General features: G+C 34.8%; 1 protein-coding gene and 1 long non-coding RNA gene across 6 annotated transcripts in view; one reads left to right on the forward strand and one right to left on the reverse strand.

The window, feature by feature from the left end:
* The window catches only part of LOC129747123 (calpain-D), a 450101-nt gene that overhangs the window by 149393 nt on the left and 284880 nt on the right, over positions 1 to 15828 (forward strand). For all 5 annotated transcript variants that reach the window (XM_055741165.1, XM_055741174.1, XM_055741159.1 and 2 more), the window contains exons 3-4: positions 9683 to 9822; positions 9886 to 10281. In XM_055741165.1, coding sequence (XP_055597140.1) covers positions 9683 to 9822; positions 9886 to 10281 — 536 coding nt within the window. The remainder of the gene's footprint in view (positions 1 to 9682; positions 9823 to 9885; positions 10282 to 15828) is intronic.
* Positions 11405 to 15548, reverse strand: LOC129747224 (uncharacterized). Its single transcript, XR_008737469.1, has 3 exons — positions 14979 to 15548; positions 14851 to 14916; positions 11405 to 11701 (listed from the first exon to the last, which is right to left on the reverse strand). It is a non-coding gene; the product is annotated as an uncharacterized LOC129747224 (long non-coding RNA).

Here is a 15828-nt window from a genome sequence, read left to right on the forward strand (position 1 = left end):
AACAAACATAAAGTTCTATTAAAATTTCAAAATTGTCATTTTGTGTAAACTAGTGTTACTTAGAACCAAGTTACGGAGGAAATGCAATACACACAGCTTTTTTTTACACGGCACGGATTTTTTTTACGCGGTACGTATATCAGTGTAAAAAAAACCTTCCTGTAATATATGCTAAAACACATTTAGTCAGCTAGTTTTGAACTAAAAATGAACATTCATAAGAGACTTGCTGTTTATTGAAAGCTTCTATTTAAAGAAAAATACGTTAGGAAGTTTAAAATGTAAGCATTTTTGAATATCTACCTCAAATACCGATTTTCATACAGATTTTTAGGATTTACATACCGATAAAAGATTTTTTTGGGTTTCAAAATACCGATAGAAATGTGGCATCACTGCACCCAACCCAGCAGCAGGAGGAACTGCCGTCTCGCCGCGTGGTTTGTTGATTGATTGTGCTGATGCTGATGCCTCTTTGCGTAGTAAATGTTTTGATTTTAAAATAGAGAAAGATTATTTTTCCAAATTTGAAAAAGCTTCTTGAATCTTTTTAGACATTTTATCATTAGAATTCTTCAGTGATTCGTTTTGAATGTTATCATGATTCTTTTCTGAATTTTCTGAATTTTAGAATTCTTCAGTGATACATTTGTTTTGAATGTTATCATGATTCTTTTCTTTTATTTCAAGCAGTGTCTACTGCAGGAGACACAAAATCTATGATTCAAGTAACAAATATTCTGAAATTTTAATCAGAAACTTTAATCAGAAATCTGAATCTGAAATCTGAATCTGAAATCTGAATCTGAAATCGAAATCTGAAATCGAAATCTGAAATCGAAATCTGAATATGAAATCTGAATCTGAAATCTGAATCTGAAATCTGAAATCTGAATCTGAAATCTGAATCTGAAATCTGAATCTGATATCTGAATCTGAAATCTGAATCTGAAATCTGAATCTGAAATCTGAATCTGAAATCTGAATCTGAAATCTGAATCTGAAATCTGAATCTGAAATCTGAATCTGAAATCTGAATCTGAAATCTGAATCTGAAATCTGAATCTGAAATCTGAATCTGAAATCTGAATCTGAAATCTGAATCTGAAATCTGAATCTGAAATCTGAATCTGAAATCTGAATCTGAAATCTGAATCTGAAATCTGAATCTGAAATCTGAATCTGAAATCTGAATCTGAAATCTGAATCTGAAATCTGAATCTGAAATCTGAATCTGAAATCTGAAATCTGAATCTGAAATCTGAATCTGAAATCTGAATCTGAAATCTGAATCTGAAATCTGAAATCTGAATCTGAAATCTGAATCTGAAATCTGAATCTGAAATCTTTTTTTTTTTTTTTTTTTTGTAGCGTTTAAATAGCTGTGGGAAGCTGACGCTGAAAATGAAATGTGGGTAGAGGGGTAAGGGAAGTAAAAGTTTAGAGTAGGCAGCTTAGAATAGTAAGCGATCTTGAGACGTTGGTTATACCACCCTGTACTTCCTTAAGTCCACTTCAGATGAAGATGAACTTAAAGCAGAGCAAGATAGTGAACTAACCCCTCATGATACCAGTTGGAGGAAGTACGTTGGCGGTTTGAGAAAGGTCGCTCAATTAATCCCAACGAAACTATCTACTATGCATTAAAAATTAAATGATAATAAGAACGTCCTCACCCGAAACTTTCACCTCCTTGTCGGTCATCTTGCTGGGTTTGGCTGCTTGGAGTGCTTGCTCTGTTTGGGGTGTCCTTGCTGGACTTGGTTAATTGGGTTGTTGGTTTGATCCGGGGAGATCCTTTCGTGTTGCCCATCGCTTCTCCGTCTTTGAAATATTGTATCCTTCGTCCCTCTGGCTCTCCAATGCTCCTCTTGTCATCCTACGACTTTAGCTCCGCATGCGATTAAAAAATAAAGAGAGAAAAAAAGAGAAGAAAAAGAGAAAAAGGAAGCAAAAGGAGAGCAAAAAAAACAAAAAAAAAACGTATTAGTTTGATCAATTAATTTAAAACTGTAAGATTTCATATCTAAAAAGAAGCCTAGCTCAAACTAATAATAAATCGAGCTCAAATAAATAGAAGAAGTAATCTACATTATTCCTGTCATATCACAGAATCATACAATTTTACCAAAATATGGATGTGAGAGCCTTCTGGGCAACCCTATTTAAAACTTATAAAAATTTCTAGCTCAAATTAATAGTAGAAGTCTTATCACAACATCACAAAACCATGCAAATTTACCAAAATATGGATATAAGAGCCTATCTTACCGTTTGAGCATCGCCCTATCCTACCTGCCTCACAAAGTTGAATGCCTACTTTTGAATGAGATTTAAAAATTATCAAAACTGTTTGCTTTGAACTATAATACTATCACAACAACACAGGAGACAGATGCATTTCACAAACCTAAAACCACAAAATATCATTTCCATCCAATTAGCCCCCAGTGATTGAAAAAAGCTAGATTTAAGAATAAACCATCGTAATTCATAAACCGCAAATACACATCCACTGGAGCATTGGGGAGGAGACTGGTATTTACATATGTTAACCTACTCCTTTCTAATTTTCTAACTGTTTGAATATATTTGAAAAAAAAAATGAAAAAAAAACTCCACTTCCGGATGACCTGAAAAATAAAAAAGAGCATTAAAGAAGGCACATAAAATTACAATAAAAGGTCAAACAATCATTTCTGATCGGACCAGATTGACCATGTGATTGAGCTTTAGTTAAAAGCCGTGGGACCGACATCTAGGGGTTCCGTTTCACTTATGGTCGGAAGTGATCCGTTGATGCCTATAGCAACACTGAACTGTGATACTCTCACTATTCTATATTTAATGTTGCTATACGTCAAGGTATACCCATTTATATCAAAGTGATATAAATGAGCACTCAATCACGCCCACGGAAATCTGAATCTGAAATCTGAATCTGAAATCTGAATCTGAAATCTGAATCTGAAATCTGAATCTGAAATCTGAATCTGAAATCTGAATCTGAAATCTAAATCTGAAATCTGAATCTGAAATATGAATCTGAATCTGAAATCTGAATCTGAAATCTGAATCTGAAATCTGAATCTGAAATCTGAATCTGAAATCTGAATCTGAAATCTGAATCTGAAATCTGAATCTGAAATCTGAATCTGAAATCTGAATCTGAAATCTGAATCTGAAATCTGAATCTGAAATCTGAATCTGAAATCTGAAATCTGAATCTGAAATCTGAATCTGAAATCTGAATCTGAAATCTGAATCTGAAATCTGAATCTGAAATCTGAATCTGAAATCTGAATCTGAAATCTGAATCCGAAATCTGAATCTGAAATCTGAATCTGAATCTGAAATCTGAATCTGAAATCTGAATCTGAAATCTGAATCTGAAATCTGAATCTGAAATCTGAATCTGAAATCTGAATCTGAAATCTGAATCTGAAATCTGAATCTGAAATCTGAATCTGAAATCTGAATCTGAAATCTGAATCTGAAATCTGAATCTGAAATATGAATCTGAAATCTGAATCTGAAATCTGAAATCTGAATCTGAGATCTGAATCTGAATCTGAAATCGGATCTTGAAATTTAAATCTGATATCTGAATCTCAAATCTGAAATCTGAAATCTGCAATCTGAAATCTGTAATCTGAATCTGAAATCATGGACGTGAACTTTAGAAATGTTGCCCATCCATTTAAAAATTAAATCAAAAAAGATTCAAGCAATTCCTACAACAATAAAGCGTTCATTTCGTTATCAGCATCAGCTCAATCAAACAGCAAACCACGCGGCGAGACGGCAGTTCCTCCTGCTGCTGGGTTGGGTGGTAGATTTGGTGAGCGACAAAAAGAGAGCTACAGGATTTGTTTCTCCCGCAGCTACGTGAGGGGTGCGAGATTTGTACACCAATCTGTTGAAAACGTGGACCAAACTGGTTGAAATCTGGCAGCTTTCAGAAAATTCGAAAAACGTTGCTACAAATTTTCAAAACACAACACAAGATGTATGTCAATCGAAAGAGGAGATTCTAATGAATCTCTAGGTATATAAAAAGTGACCAATTTGAGTTCAAATTTTAGAGAAATCACGCTAACAAAATCGCGTAGACCCACCGACACGAGGGGGAGTTTGAAAAATGACAAAAAAGATGTGAGTTTCATTACCATATACTGAACAACTGAGATTTTTGAGGAACCAACTATGTTCTACGAAAATAATAATAAAGTTAACGAAAAAAAACTAAAATTTGAATTTAGAGAATCGATCCTTTGGTAACCGAGATACAGCAATGCAAAGCCAAAATTGGGTGACTTTTTTGAAGTAAGATTTTTTTCTACTGGAAGTTCCGGGATAGCGGCCAAAACTTCCTTTGGACCACCAAAAATTTATACATCCATGGATAGATTTATTCTTGACAATTCCAAATATTATAAAATCAGCGCAATATTTGGAACCTGTCTCGAGTTATAGGCATTCTAAAAAGAGCTCTTTTTCGGGACTTTTTTCATTCGGAATCAGCTACTGGTGATTTCGTGAAATATTTCGACTTTATTTTTCAATATTGAAAAACTAGAATAAATTATCTATACAATGAATTAAAATTCTTCGAAATCGGTCAATATTTGCGGCCAGGGGAACTTACGCAAACTCTCGGGTCATATAGACCCGAACAGCCTAATTACGGATTTTTTTGAGGGAGCACTTCCGGTGGTCACAGGAAGTTGCCTAGTACTACAGATTGTGTATTTCGTGATTCCCCAGGGAGGTTTTTAAAATCAAATTTTTGCGATTTTTTCTCGAAGAGTTATGATGATTTGAATGTGCGCTTCGGGTCATATTGACCCGAACGACTTTGGAAGGTTAAATATAAAATTTTGAATGTTGAATTTTGAATATAACATTTTGAATGTTAAATTTAAATTATTGAATTTTGAAAGTTTTGAATTTCAGTACTTCAATTTGAATTTTGAATTTCTTAATTTGGATTTTGAATTTTAAATTTAAGATTTTGATTGATTAATTTCAAATATTGTGTTTTCAATTTCTAATTTTAGTTTTTGAATTATATTTATTGCATTATAATTTTGAATTTTCAATCTGGAATTTGGAATTTATAATTATGCATTTTGTAGGTTTAATTTTGAAATTTGAATATCGAATTTTGCAGTTTAAATTTTGATTTTGAATTTTTTTCTGGAATATTAAATTTATAATTTGAAAATTTGATGGCTGAAGTTTGAATTTTTAATATGGAATTGGGAATTTTGCATTTTGAATGCTTATTTTTGACTTTAAGTTATGAATTTTAAAATTTTAATTGTCAATCTTAAATTTGTATTAAAAATATCAAATTTTGAATTTTTGAAAGTGAATTCTTAATTTCGAGTTAAAGTTTTAAAATTTCAAACGCAATGATCAATAAAAATGTTCAGTAGTTTTGAAAAGTTAAAAATGGACCATAATAAATAATAACTCAATTAAACGTATTGTTTCTTGTATGATTACAAGTTTAATTGGCTTATGCCGTCATTTTTCAAAACAATTTCTAAATGAATTATATTTACAGATAGAAATTAAAAACTTTCTTGTAATTTATATAGCGCACTACAATCAGCGACGCAAGCAAACAGCGCGAATAGAACAAATTTGTTTCAAACCAGACACCCGACGCTTGTCCCGGTATATACAGCATGTATAATACAGGTAAAGGAATCAATCATCTCTACCATACCAGTGCACTCCACACGAACGACGAGCTGAGCCAGAACCCAAACTCCATTCGCCTCAAGCGAGTAGAAAAAACGACTCAGGCCGGTCAAAATCAAACGACTCCAGCAAGCCAGAAAAATCTTGAGTCAAAATCTAAAAAAAATCAAGCTAGCCGAAAAGAATCGGAGTCAAAACAAAAATACTCAAGCGAGTCAAAAAAAAATACTCAAGCGAGTCAAAATAAAATACTCAAGCGAGTCAAAACCAAGAGACTCTTCCCGACTCAAGGATTTAAAATCAGCCTACCTGTGAGCGGATTTTATTTTTACTCTACGGATTTTTTTCCCATCAGACTCAAGCTTCTTGCGAGTCTGCTAAACTCACCACTCGGTTGAGTAGGGAGTTGATCTTGAGCAAGAGAGCCAAGAGTGGTGATTTCATTTGACTCGGCTCTGTCCGGGTTAGCTTGAGCGGATTCTCTACCCAACTCAGGCAGCATAAGGATGGAGTCAAAGAAAAACTCGACTCGGGCAAAAAAAAAAAATCAAAATTCGCAAGCTTGCTTCTAGGTTGAACCTGATTCCTAACCGTGATGCCAGACGCACTTGAATTTGTTAATGGGCAATGGGTCGATTCACGATGACGTATTCTCCCTTTTGTGGTGACAGTTCGCACGTCCTGTTTACAAAATTGTACGAACGAGAAATGGGGTGCGGCGAAAACTTTCGTGTAGCTGCACGGTCAAGAAATTTAACTCAGAACTCAGTTTGAGGATAGCAAAAAACCAACTCCCATTTTGTGAACTAAATTTAGCACATTTTTTGGTTTCTTACCGGTTATCGGAACAGAAAGTTGTAAAATCTTTAAAATTTCGAAAAGTAGGTTTGTTTATTAAAATGTTTCAACATGTTTTTAAAACCCTTTATTCAACTCATTCATTCTGGACCAACCAACCCACTTTGCATTGAATTTTCTAGGGCAGCGCTTCTTATTGAAACAAAAAATCCCATCGAATGTCCAAATGCGAAGTTTCTAAAGAATTCGAATGTGCCGAATCGATTGTCCGGTAGTTTCTTGTGTTATTTTGAACGGAAGCTGTAAACAAATGCACATACTTGTACGACAATACTATTTAGGGACAGGGGATTCCAATTCTCTGATAAACGTACTGAAAATAAAGGCTGAACTGCTCTTAATTGTTACGATTTGATAGTTTGGAGGAATAAAACTAACGTTGGGTAGTTAACTTTTAAGTTTGATTCCATTTTTTCCTATATTTCTGTTTTCAGCTGGATTAACAAACAAAAGGATTGATTTTTCGTTATTTCATACTAAAATCATGTAATTTCTTAAAAACTTATTTCATTTTTAAATTTCTTTCATCCCAAAACTGAGCTGAGAACTTTTATTAAAAACGTGTGAATGAAAACATAATGAGGACCCAAATGTTTGCTTTGTTTCCTCAGCGTGAAGAATTGGAAAATAAGGAATCAAAACAGGAATCGCGAAATGTCAAAAACAGTGAGGCCAGGCAGTGCGTGAATCGACCTATTGAAATTTATTGGACACGTAAAATTCGAAGGCACGTAATTTTTTTCGACCTATAAAACTACAGTAAATGTCATGCTCCTTTTTGTTACAGGACATTTGCTGTAATTTTAAATTACTTTTAAGTAACTTTCAGATGAACCACTTGATAATAATGTGTTATTATGATTACAGGTTGTTTTATTTTGAAGGCAACCATTTTCAAGGACACGTAATAGTCATTATTTTTTTCTGTGTGGTGTATCGGTCAAAAGTTTGGGATCATTCTTTTAAAAACATGCAAATTTAACTCATTCATATCTTTCTTATCTAACATCGTATTGCAGATCTGAAGGGTGCATTTGAAAGCTTAAGAATTGTTGTTTTTTCATAAATTCGTTAAAAAATTATATTTCAAATCCATAACCATAAAAAACTTAGAATCATAAGTGTGAATTTAAAAAAAAACAATTTCAGTTAAATTTTTTATGGTTATCACTTTAAAATATAATTTTTGTATGAATTTATAAAAAAAACGACAATTCTTAAGCTTTCAAATGTACCATTCAGATCTGCAATACGATGTTAGATGAGAAAGATATGAACGCCCCAAACAACCCAAAATTTTGGCCGATACACCATACCAGGGGTGATCCCAAACTTTTGGACGATAACTTTATTGTCTATTTTATTAATTAAAAGTACATTTATAAATTTTAGCTCAAAGTTTTTTGATTGTGTTTTGAGAAGAATAGAATAAGGATTCAAATGCTACACAAATTTTGAAATTTTGTACACCCTATCGCGAGAGGATCGGCTTTGAATATTGAGTGCGAATTTTTGAAAATGTTGTAACTTTAGGTTAAGTTTTAGGTGTAAAATTAAAACATTATTTCTGGGCAAAATAATGCCTCCAAAATAGCTATTGCATATTATCTTTCAAATGAGATCGGAAGATTTGCAATATGTCCTAAGACGGCTGAGATATGAACGATCAAAATTTGCATGTTTTTTAGCTGGTGATCCCAAACTTTTGGCCGGCAGTGTATTTTTTAAATGAGTTCCATCAAGATAACTAGTGTCGGGGAAAGTTCTAGATTTTATTTTACCAGTTCGTTTCTACTTTTGTCATTCCTGCCGTTTTTCTTCTTTTTATTTGTATAAAAAGTGTTTCAATATATCAGTGTCAATGAGAGAATACACAAAACATCCCATAATGTACAGTTTATACACGCAGCAAAAAGATTTTTTATTTCAAAGGAAAGTGCCGCAAAAACAAAGGATTTTTTCCATTGATTTTGGGATAAATAAAAAATCTTTTGGTTCAAATGCATTTTCCTTTGTTTCAAAGAATTTTTCTTTTGAAAAATCTTGATTCAAAATATTAATGCTTTGAAACAAAAGCCAGGTTCATTTGATTCAAAGTTGTTTTCTTTTGCTCAAATGTAATTTAGATATAGATTTAAAAGCATTTATTCATTGAACCATTTTCCATTTATTCCAATTGGAAGAATTTTTTCCTGTTGTTACGAAGTTCCTATTATCTAATCTTTTTATTGAATAATAAAAAGAAACAATTTTAATTTTTAATTTTTTTTTTATTCACAAACACATAAAACACTGGTTCACTATAACCGAATCACCGGGTCCTTAATATCACTGACCATTTAATATCGTTGACATAGTTTCGCATTCTCCGTGGGCCGGTCAATAAACTTCCGCAAGCCACTCCGACTGCTGGCTGGTCCGACTGGTGATTGCCGTTGAAGATTGGGCCGAAGATAATAAGACCGCGGGATTTGGGGAGGTGTTACTTTGCGCAGCTTTCACCATGTTTGAAGGGACTTGGAAACCTATCCGTCGGCCGTGGTCCTGTAACTATGCAAGCGCTTTTAGAAAATCTTAAATTCACTTAAATATTGACTTTTTGATTAACTTACACTTACCATTTTGCATCCTGAATCATCCTTATTCATAGCTTATTACTCCGATTCACTGGTTTGATGTTTAAAATGAGCGGCCGAACTTTATTCGATTTTTCGGTTTTCTATTCTTCTTGCAAGTCAATCCTATATATCTTCTAAGTTTGAAGTTTTTATTTCAAAAAATTATTTTTTTCCGTTGAAAACATTTTTCTTTGGTTGAAAGAAAATTTACTTTGTTTTAAAAGAAATATGCAATTGAAAAACGTCTTTTGAATCAAAGAATTTGTTTAAAATCAAAATCCAAAATTATTCAATTCAAAAAAATAATTCTTTCTTTCAAGAATTATTCTTTTGAATCAAAACTATAATTCATTGATTGAAAGAAAACTGGAGTTTGATTAAAAAAAAACTGAATGTTTTGAATCAAATTCAGATTAAATTCGTTTCAAAATCCAAGTTTTCTCTGCGTGTACAGTTTAATTAAATGAAATACATTTCCCTTTCTATATATGTAGATGTCATCAAGCACCGAGCAAGTTATGGATTTGTATTAACTGTTCCTACTCATATAATGTTGAATCTTGTCATGAGTGCGATGTATGTGGAGCTTCAAAATTAGATAATACGACAACAGCGGGAGACAAACATTTTTACGGTAAGTTAAACTTACGTCGCTTTCCGGACGTCCTAATGCTATGATCATTTTTTTTATTGGTAGATGGCTACAGGGAACATGAACTCATGACATCAAAATATAATGATTTACGACAATCACCATCATTATCCCAGTCAAAGTTTAAAGAGATTTTCGAATTGACAAAGGTACCTATGGCATCTATAGAACAGGATTTAGAGGAAGATTATGCAACTACAATCGCCTCTAAGAGCTCAGCCGACCATGATTGGACATGCAAGAAATGCACTTTAGTAAATAAAAGTTCTTCAATAGTTTGTATGGCTTGCGGTGGCTCCAAACTACAAAGTGTTTGGGTCAAAGAGGAAACCACTATGAAAAAAGGAGAGTTTTGGACATGCACAAAGTGCACTTTGAAAAATTCAATTTATATCAGTTTTTGTGGTGCATGTAAATATCCAAACGAAAACTATTCTGAAGGTAAGTTGGTTTAAAATGAGAAAGAATATCTTAATATTTATATTTACAATTGTACTTCTGACAAAACCTGTCAAATAGGTACAATGAATATATTCAAGTATTCTAAGCCGGTCATGAAATTATATCTCTATCACGATGATGCTTGCCATCATATCCTTGAAAGATGTTAAATAAATTAGATCTCTTAAAAACGAAAAGGAAAAATGAAGTTTCACATGAAGTGGCACATGAGATCATTTATGAGTACGTTTATATACTCATTTATATACTCAGATTTTCATGTTTCAAATAATTTCTGAACATATGATAAAGTGATACAAATGTGAAAATTTAGAAAATTTAAGTAAAGATAACAACAAAGAATTATCGGAAAAGGAAAAGGATAAGAAAACAAATTCAAATATGATTTAAGGTAACGAACTTAAAACCATCTTGGGAACATTTCGTCCTCCCAAATACCCTTGCATGCCAAATTTGATAAATTTAATAACATGAACAACAACGTTTGGTTCCATTTGCTCGAATTTTGCAATCAAAATTCTACACGCAGAAAAATTTATTTTAAAAACAATAAGATTTTGATCGAAAATAATAAAATTTTTGTTTGGGAAAAAGCACAAATATATTTCTGGTCACACTGACTAAAAATATCGATTTAACTTAAACTTATCGTTTGATTCAAAATAGAGGGACTACATCCAGGGGGTCCTGAACGTACTACCGGAATTTTTCGGTGGCTCTCGGGTTGAAGTAGGTATCTGAAAAAAAGTTCAAATAATTTATTTCACTTGTCTGAAGAAAACCTTTGTTCTGACGGACTGGGTTGGGCAGTTTTCTAGCTATTTGAAAACTTCGAAACCTACCTTGATAGCTGCTGGCCGAGAAACACTATGATCCATTGTAATTTTATTTATTTTGGATATTAATTGCCTCGCCTGGGCCATGGCCAGGTCCCCTCTGACGATTTTTTGCACTATTATTGCTGGAAAATTTCCTTTTTTTTCTTTTTTCCACATTTTAACTTATCGTATTGAAGTTACACTCTCATTGAAATAAACCTATTTTATTTTTTTTTTATTATTATTTATTTTTTCCTCGGACAGGGAAAGCCCGCTGGAGTTAAGCTTCTCTCAAGCCTCTTCTCCAACAGGCACAAAACCCTGTCAAAACAATTTTAACAATTCGTTTACAAAATTTTTCCAAAATATGTATGAGCACTCCAGTGAGCGAAATAATGCTCTGTGAAGGAGTGCTTGGCACTTTTCGTTTGCTATTTCACAGTTTTATACAATATAATAGGATTATTAAGACATGTATTTTAAATTCGTAGATTGTTGTGGGCTGCTGCGGTGGTGCGTGGGTTACTGATGGGGGGTGGTGGGTGGGTGGCGGTGGTTTGGAGTGGCGTTTGGGCGGCGGGCTAGGTGGAGGGGCGAGAACGAAAAGATGATAATTATAAGTGGTGTGGCACAATTTTTTTTTTAACGGAGGAAACGGTTTATGTTCTGTTTGCAGAGCGATAGCAGTTGCGCTTTAAATCTTGAGGGCGTTGAAGACTGTTTCAGGGTCTCTGGCAGGTTGCTGTAGAGTCTACTGGCAAAGTAGCTAGGTTTCTTTTTCCCGTATTCCGTCCTTACTCGGGGTAGGCGGAGATGATTTGCGTTTCTGGACGAACGGTGGGACGTCATTCTCTCGAGGCGTAAATTGTAGTGGGATTCTCTGCTTGTCAGGAGTTTATGGGTAAATATTAGTGTTTGGAACTCCTGGGCACCTCGTATAGGAAGTACTGAATTATTCATGCCATATAACAACTCAGAAGGATATAAATAAAGCAGCTTGAAGACAGTCTTGAGGACATGGTTCTGCATGGTTTGCAGTTCCCTAAGGCGGCTTTTACATGCTTTACCCCACAGCGATACTAGGTATTGTAACCTCGAGTGAAACAGCGCAAAATAGACGTTTTTCAACCAGTGAGTCGAATAAACGCTGATATTTTCCATATTGCACCACAGACCGGAGCGAGTGTTCGTTTCAGTTGCTCTATATGGGCTGACCAGCATAGGGTATCGTCCAGAAGTAATTTTTGAACTGGCGCACTCGTTCAATAATCGTATTGCCTATACGGATTAATGGCAGCTGCGGTATGGAGCGACGACCAGAGTTAAACAACATGTACGAAGTTTTTGAGAGGTTCAGCGAAAGCAGGTTGCAGTCGAAATATTGCTGAAGAACTTGCAGGTCGTTACCAATCCATTCCACTATCTGGAGGGGGTTGGAGTGACTATATGAGATTATGGTATCATGTAGCTTTCAATCAATCGATGAGGCTGCCCACGTATACCATACCATTCCAATTTTTGCAACAACAAGGCGTGGTCAATTGTGTCGAATGCTTTCCTCAGGTCCAAAAACAGGGTACCAGCGTAGTTTCGATTGTCCAGGTCGTCGTAAACATCTTCCAGGAGTTCAGTAGTTGCCGTTAATGTACTGCAACCCTTTCGGAATCCATATTGGCGTGGACTTATAAGGTCGTACCTCGATAGATACTCACTTATCCTAGTGACGAGAAGTTTTTCCAGGATTTTGTTCAATACTGAGAGCGTTGAGATAGGACGGTAGTTTGAAACGTCTGAGTTGTCCCCAGACTTGAAAAGAGGAGTTACTCTGGCTAGTTTTAATGCTTCGGAGTAAACTCCGGTTCCGACTATTTCATTAGAGATATCTGTCAGGATATTAGAGAGCACCAAGTGATGTGTTTTTAGTGTGTCCACGGTAATATTGTCAGCACCAGGAGATTTGTTGGAATCAAGATTGCTGATTTCCAACAGTACCTCTGAGACGGATGCCGGTCTCAAAAACAAAGAAGGCGATGATTGTGAACGAAGTGAATTGTACTGTTGAATGTCTCGATTGCTTGCGATGTTAGCAGCCAATTGGGGGCCGATATTGCAGAAGTACTCATTGATGCTGTTTGCTACTTGTGCTGGATCCACCTGAACTTCATTTCCAATCTTCAGCGTTATATTGTCACGCGATTTGGACTTACGGCCGAGGGCTTCGTTTAAGAATTTCCAAGATTGCTTTGGTGATGCTGTTTGCAAAAGTTTAAGAAAGTATGATCGTTTACACTGACTTTTCAGCTTTGCCAGTCTTCCGGAGATGTCTTTTATAAGTTGCTTGGTGTGTTCATCTGCAGGGTGACGCTTGCAGTGCTTCCAGATCTTGTCTTTCGTTGACATAAGTTTCCAGACGTCGAATGTCATCCACGGGCAGTTCCTCTTCACCTTTGCTCTTATTGTTATTGTTTTTGTGGCACGATTCCGGATCTCGTTATATTTGTCGGCTACAATCTTTTCGTTAGCGTATGTTGTCGGCGGAATGTTCTGCAGCGCTTCTGCGAATTCTGCGTTTAGTTGGTGGTGGTTGACGATGCTCTTACTTAAGTATTGGACATCTTTATTGGTACTGCTCGACAGTGTGGTAACAATCATGTTGTGGTCGCTTATATCCATGCAGATCGTCTCGTTCCTTGCTGAAGCGGTGATGCTCTGTGAACATACAACATGGTCGAGTATATTCCCACTGGCTGGCCGTGTGACCTCATTGTTGACAACAAACATATTGTGTGATTCCAAAATCCTGCGATACTCGCCGACTATGTTGCTCGAAAGATTAACTGGCACGTTTGTATCACCCAGGAGGATTGAGTTAGGGTACGAGACAACTTGCTTTCAAGCTTCTCGACAAAATTGGCGAAGCGGAATGCAGGAGGACGGTAAACAGCATGTAGTGATAGTGGCCCGTTACCCAAGCGAACACGAAGTCGTATGTAATGAAATCCATCATCTTCTTCTATTTTCTCAGTATCAACGTTCAGACCACTACGTACATAAACGGCTAGTCCCCCATGCGATGTTTCACGGCAGGAAAATATTCCGTTGAACCCGTTTAGAGTAAACATTTGTGTATCTCCGGATTTAACCCATGTTTCACTCACCACTATTATGTCGATGATTCTCGAATAGCGATCTACAAAATCTTTGAGTGAATCGAACTTTTCAGGATTGTTCATCCCGCGAATATTCCATTGTAGTAATTTTAAACCGTGTTTGTATGTTAAGCTATATTTATTTACTAAGAAATCATCTACACATTCATACATAAAATTTTTATTAATGTTATCGTTTGAAGCCATTGTAGTATAAAAAGCTATTAACTATAAGGATATTCATCTTTCACGACGCTTATTAGGAGGTTCGAGGACAGGTGATGACTGTAGCGAAATATCCAAGTTGGAAGTTTCAAGAGACCGTTTCGATTTTGGTGGTTCCAGTTTCCGTAAATCCTCTCTTTTTTTTTTAAGTAGTTTTTAACGACTGATGATTATTATTCTTTTTTTAATTTAAATTGGCATTTCAGTCAAAAGGAAGCAAATACTAAAATTTACAATTTGCCCGACGTTTCGGCCTTTGGTCTTGGCCTTCCTCAAGGGTTATCTTAAAATTATTTTATTTTTTGAAAATTTTGAAGTTGTGAATTTTACAAAGTTTTGTCTAATGTTGTACTTACATTGCATTATACTGTATGTGTTCTTGAGTGTATCGGATGTGAGGGGAAGTTTTACTGGTATCTAACCTGTTATGATAATTGTTTTTGTTGTATTTTCTATTTGAATATTGGATTTGTGTGTACTTTACCTTTATCTTGTATGTTGTTATCACTATGGTCATAATTATATACGAAGTCCTAACTGTTTTATGCGGACACAATTTGTTTGGACCTGGGGGAGGAAGACTGATTAAAAAAAGAAAAAAAATCTTTCAAACGTCAAATTTCTCTCATCAATCTACCGACCAGTGCGGAGGTTCAATATTTTACTTTCTTATTTAGTGATTTTTAATAGAACTTGTTTGATGCTGAAAAGCACTTGTTTTGTATAAAACAATGATTTAATTAGGTTTTGTTTTGCTCTGGAAAATTCTTGCATGATATGGCGTATTAAGTCGCTTAAATTTCGTCAAAGTTTTGAAGCTGATAAATAAAAATGGTTTGATTAATTGTTGTTCTAAAAATTTAGCCAAATCTAAATTTAGCACCCAAACAACTGAGTTACATGACTCGCAACACGAAACCGATCATCTAAAGTTAAAATTTGAACGAATACAAATCTTTTCAACAATTGCTGGCTTTTTGCCGAACAGTAAAAAAACGATGCAGAAAACGATGCAGAAAATTTCAGTCTTCCTCCCCCAGGTTTGAACCTTCTAATTTTGGTGTGGTTTTGTTTACACTTGATGTTGGGTTGTGTGTTTGTATGTGTGAAGTAATTACATTTTTATATTTAATATAGAAGTGTGTAAAAGCTCTTTTTCCAAAAATGATCTTATTTATCTAGTGTGCGTATACTTATCATTCTACACGGTAAACAAAGTTACTCTGTTCTGTATAAAAATCCATACAGATTCGAGAAAAGTGTCTCCACTTAGTTTTATGTTTGGGCGCTTTACACAGAGCGTGAGCAAAAAGCTTTTACACATTCGAAAGCTT

This window comes from Uranotaenia lowii, chromosome 1 (genome assembly GCF_029784155.1).
Source record: "Uranotaenia lowii strain MFRU-FL chromosome 1, ASM2978415v1, whole genome shotgun sequence".
In the NCBI taxonomy this organism is placed as follows: Eukaryota; Metazoa; Arthropoda; class Insecta; order Diptera; family Culicidae; genus Uranotaenia; species Uranotaenia lowii.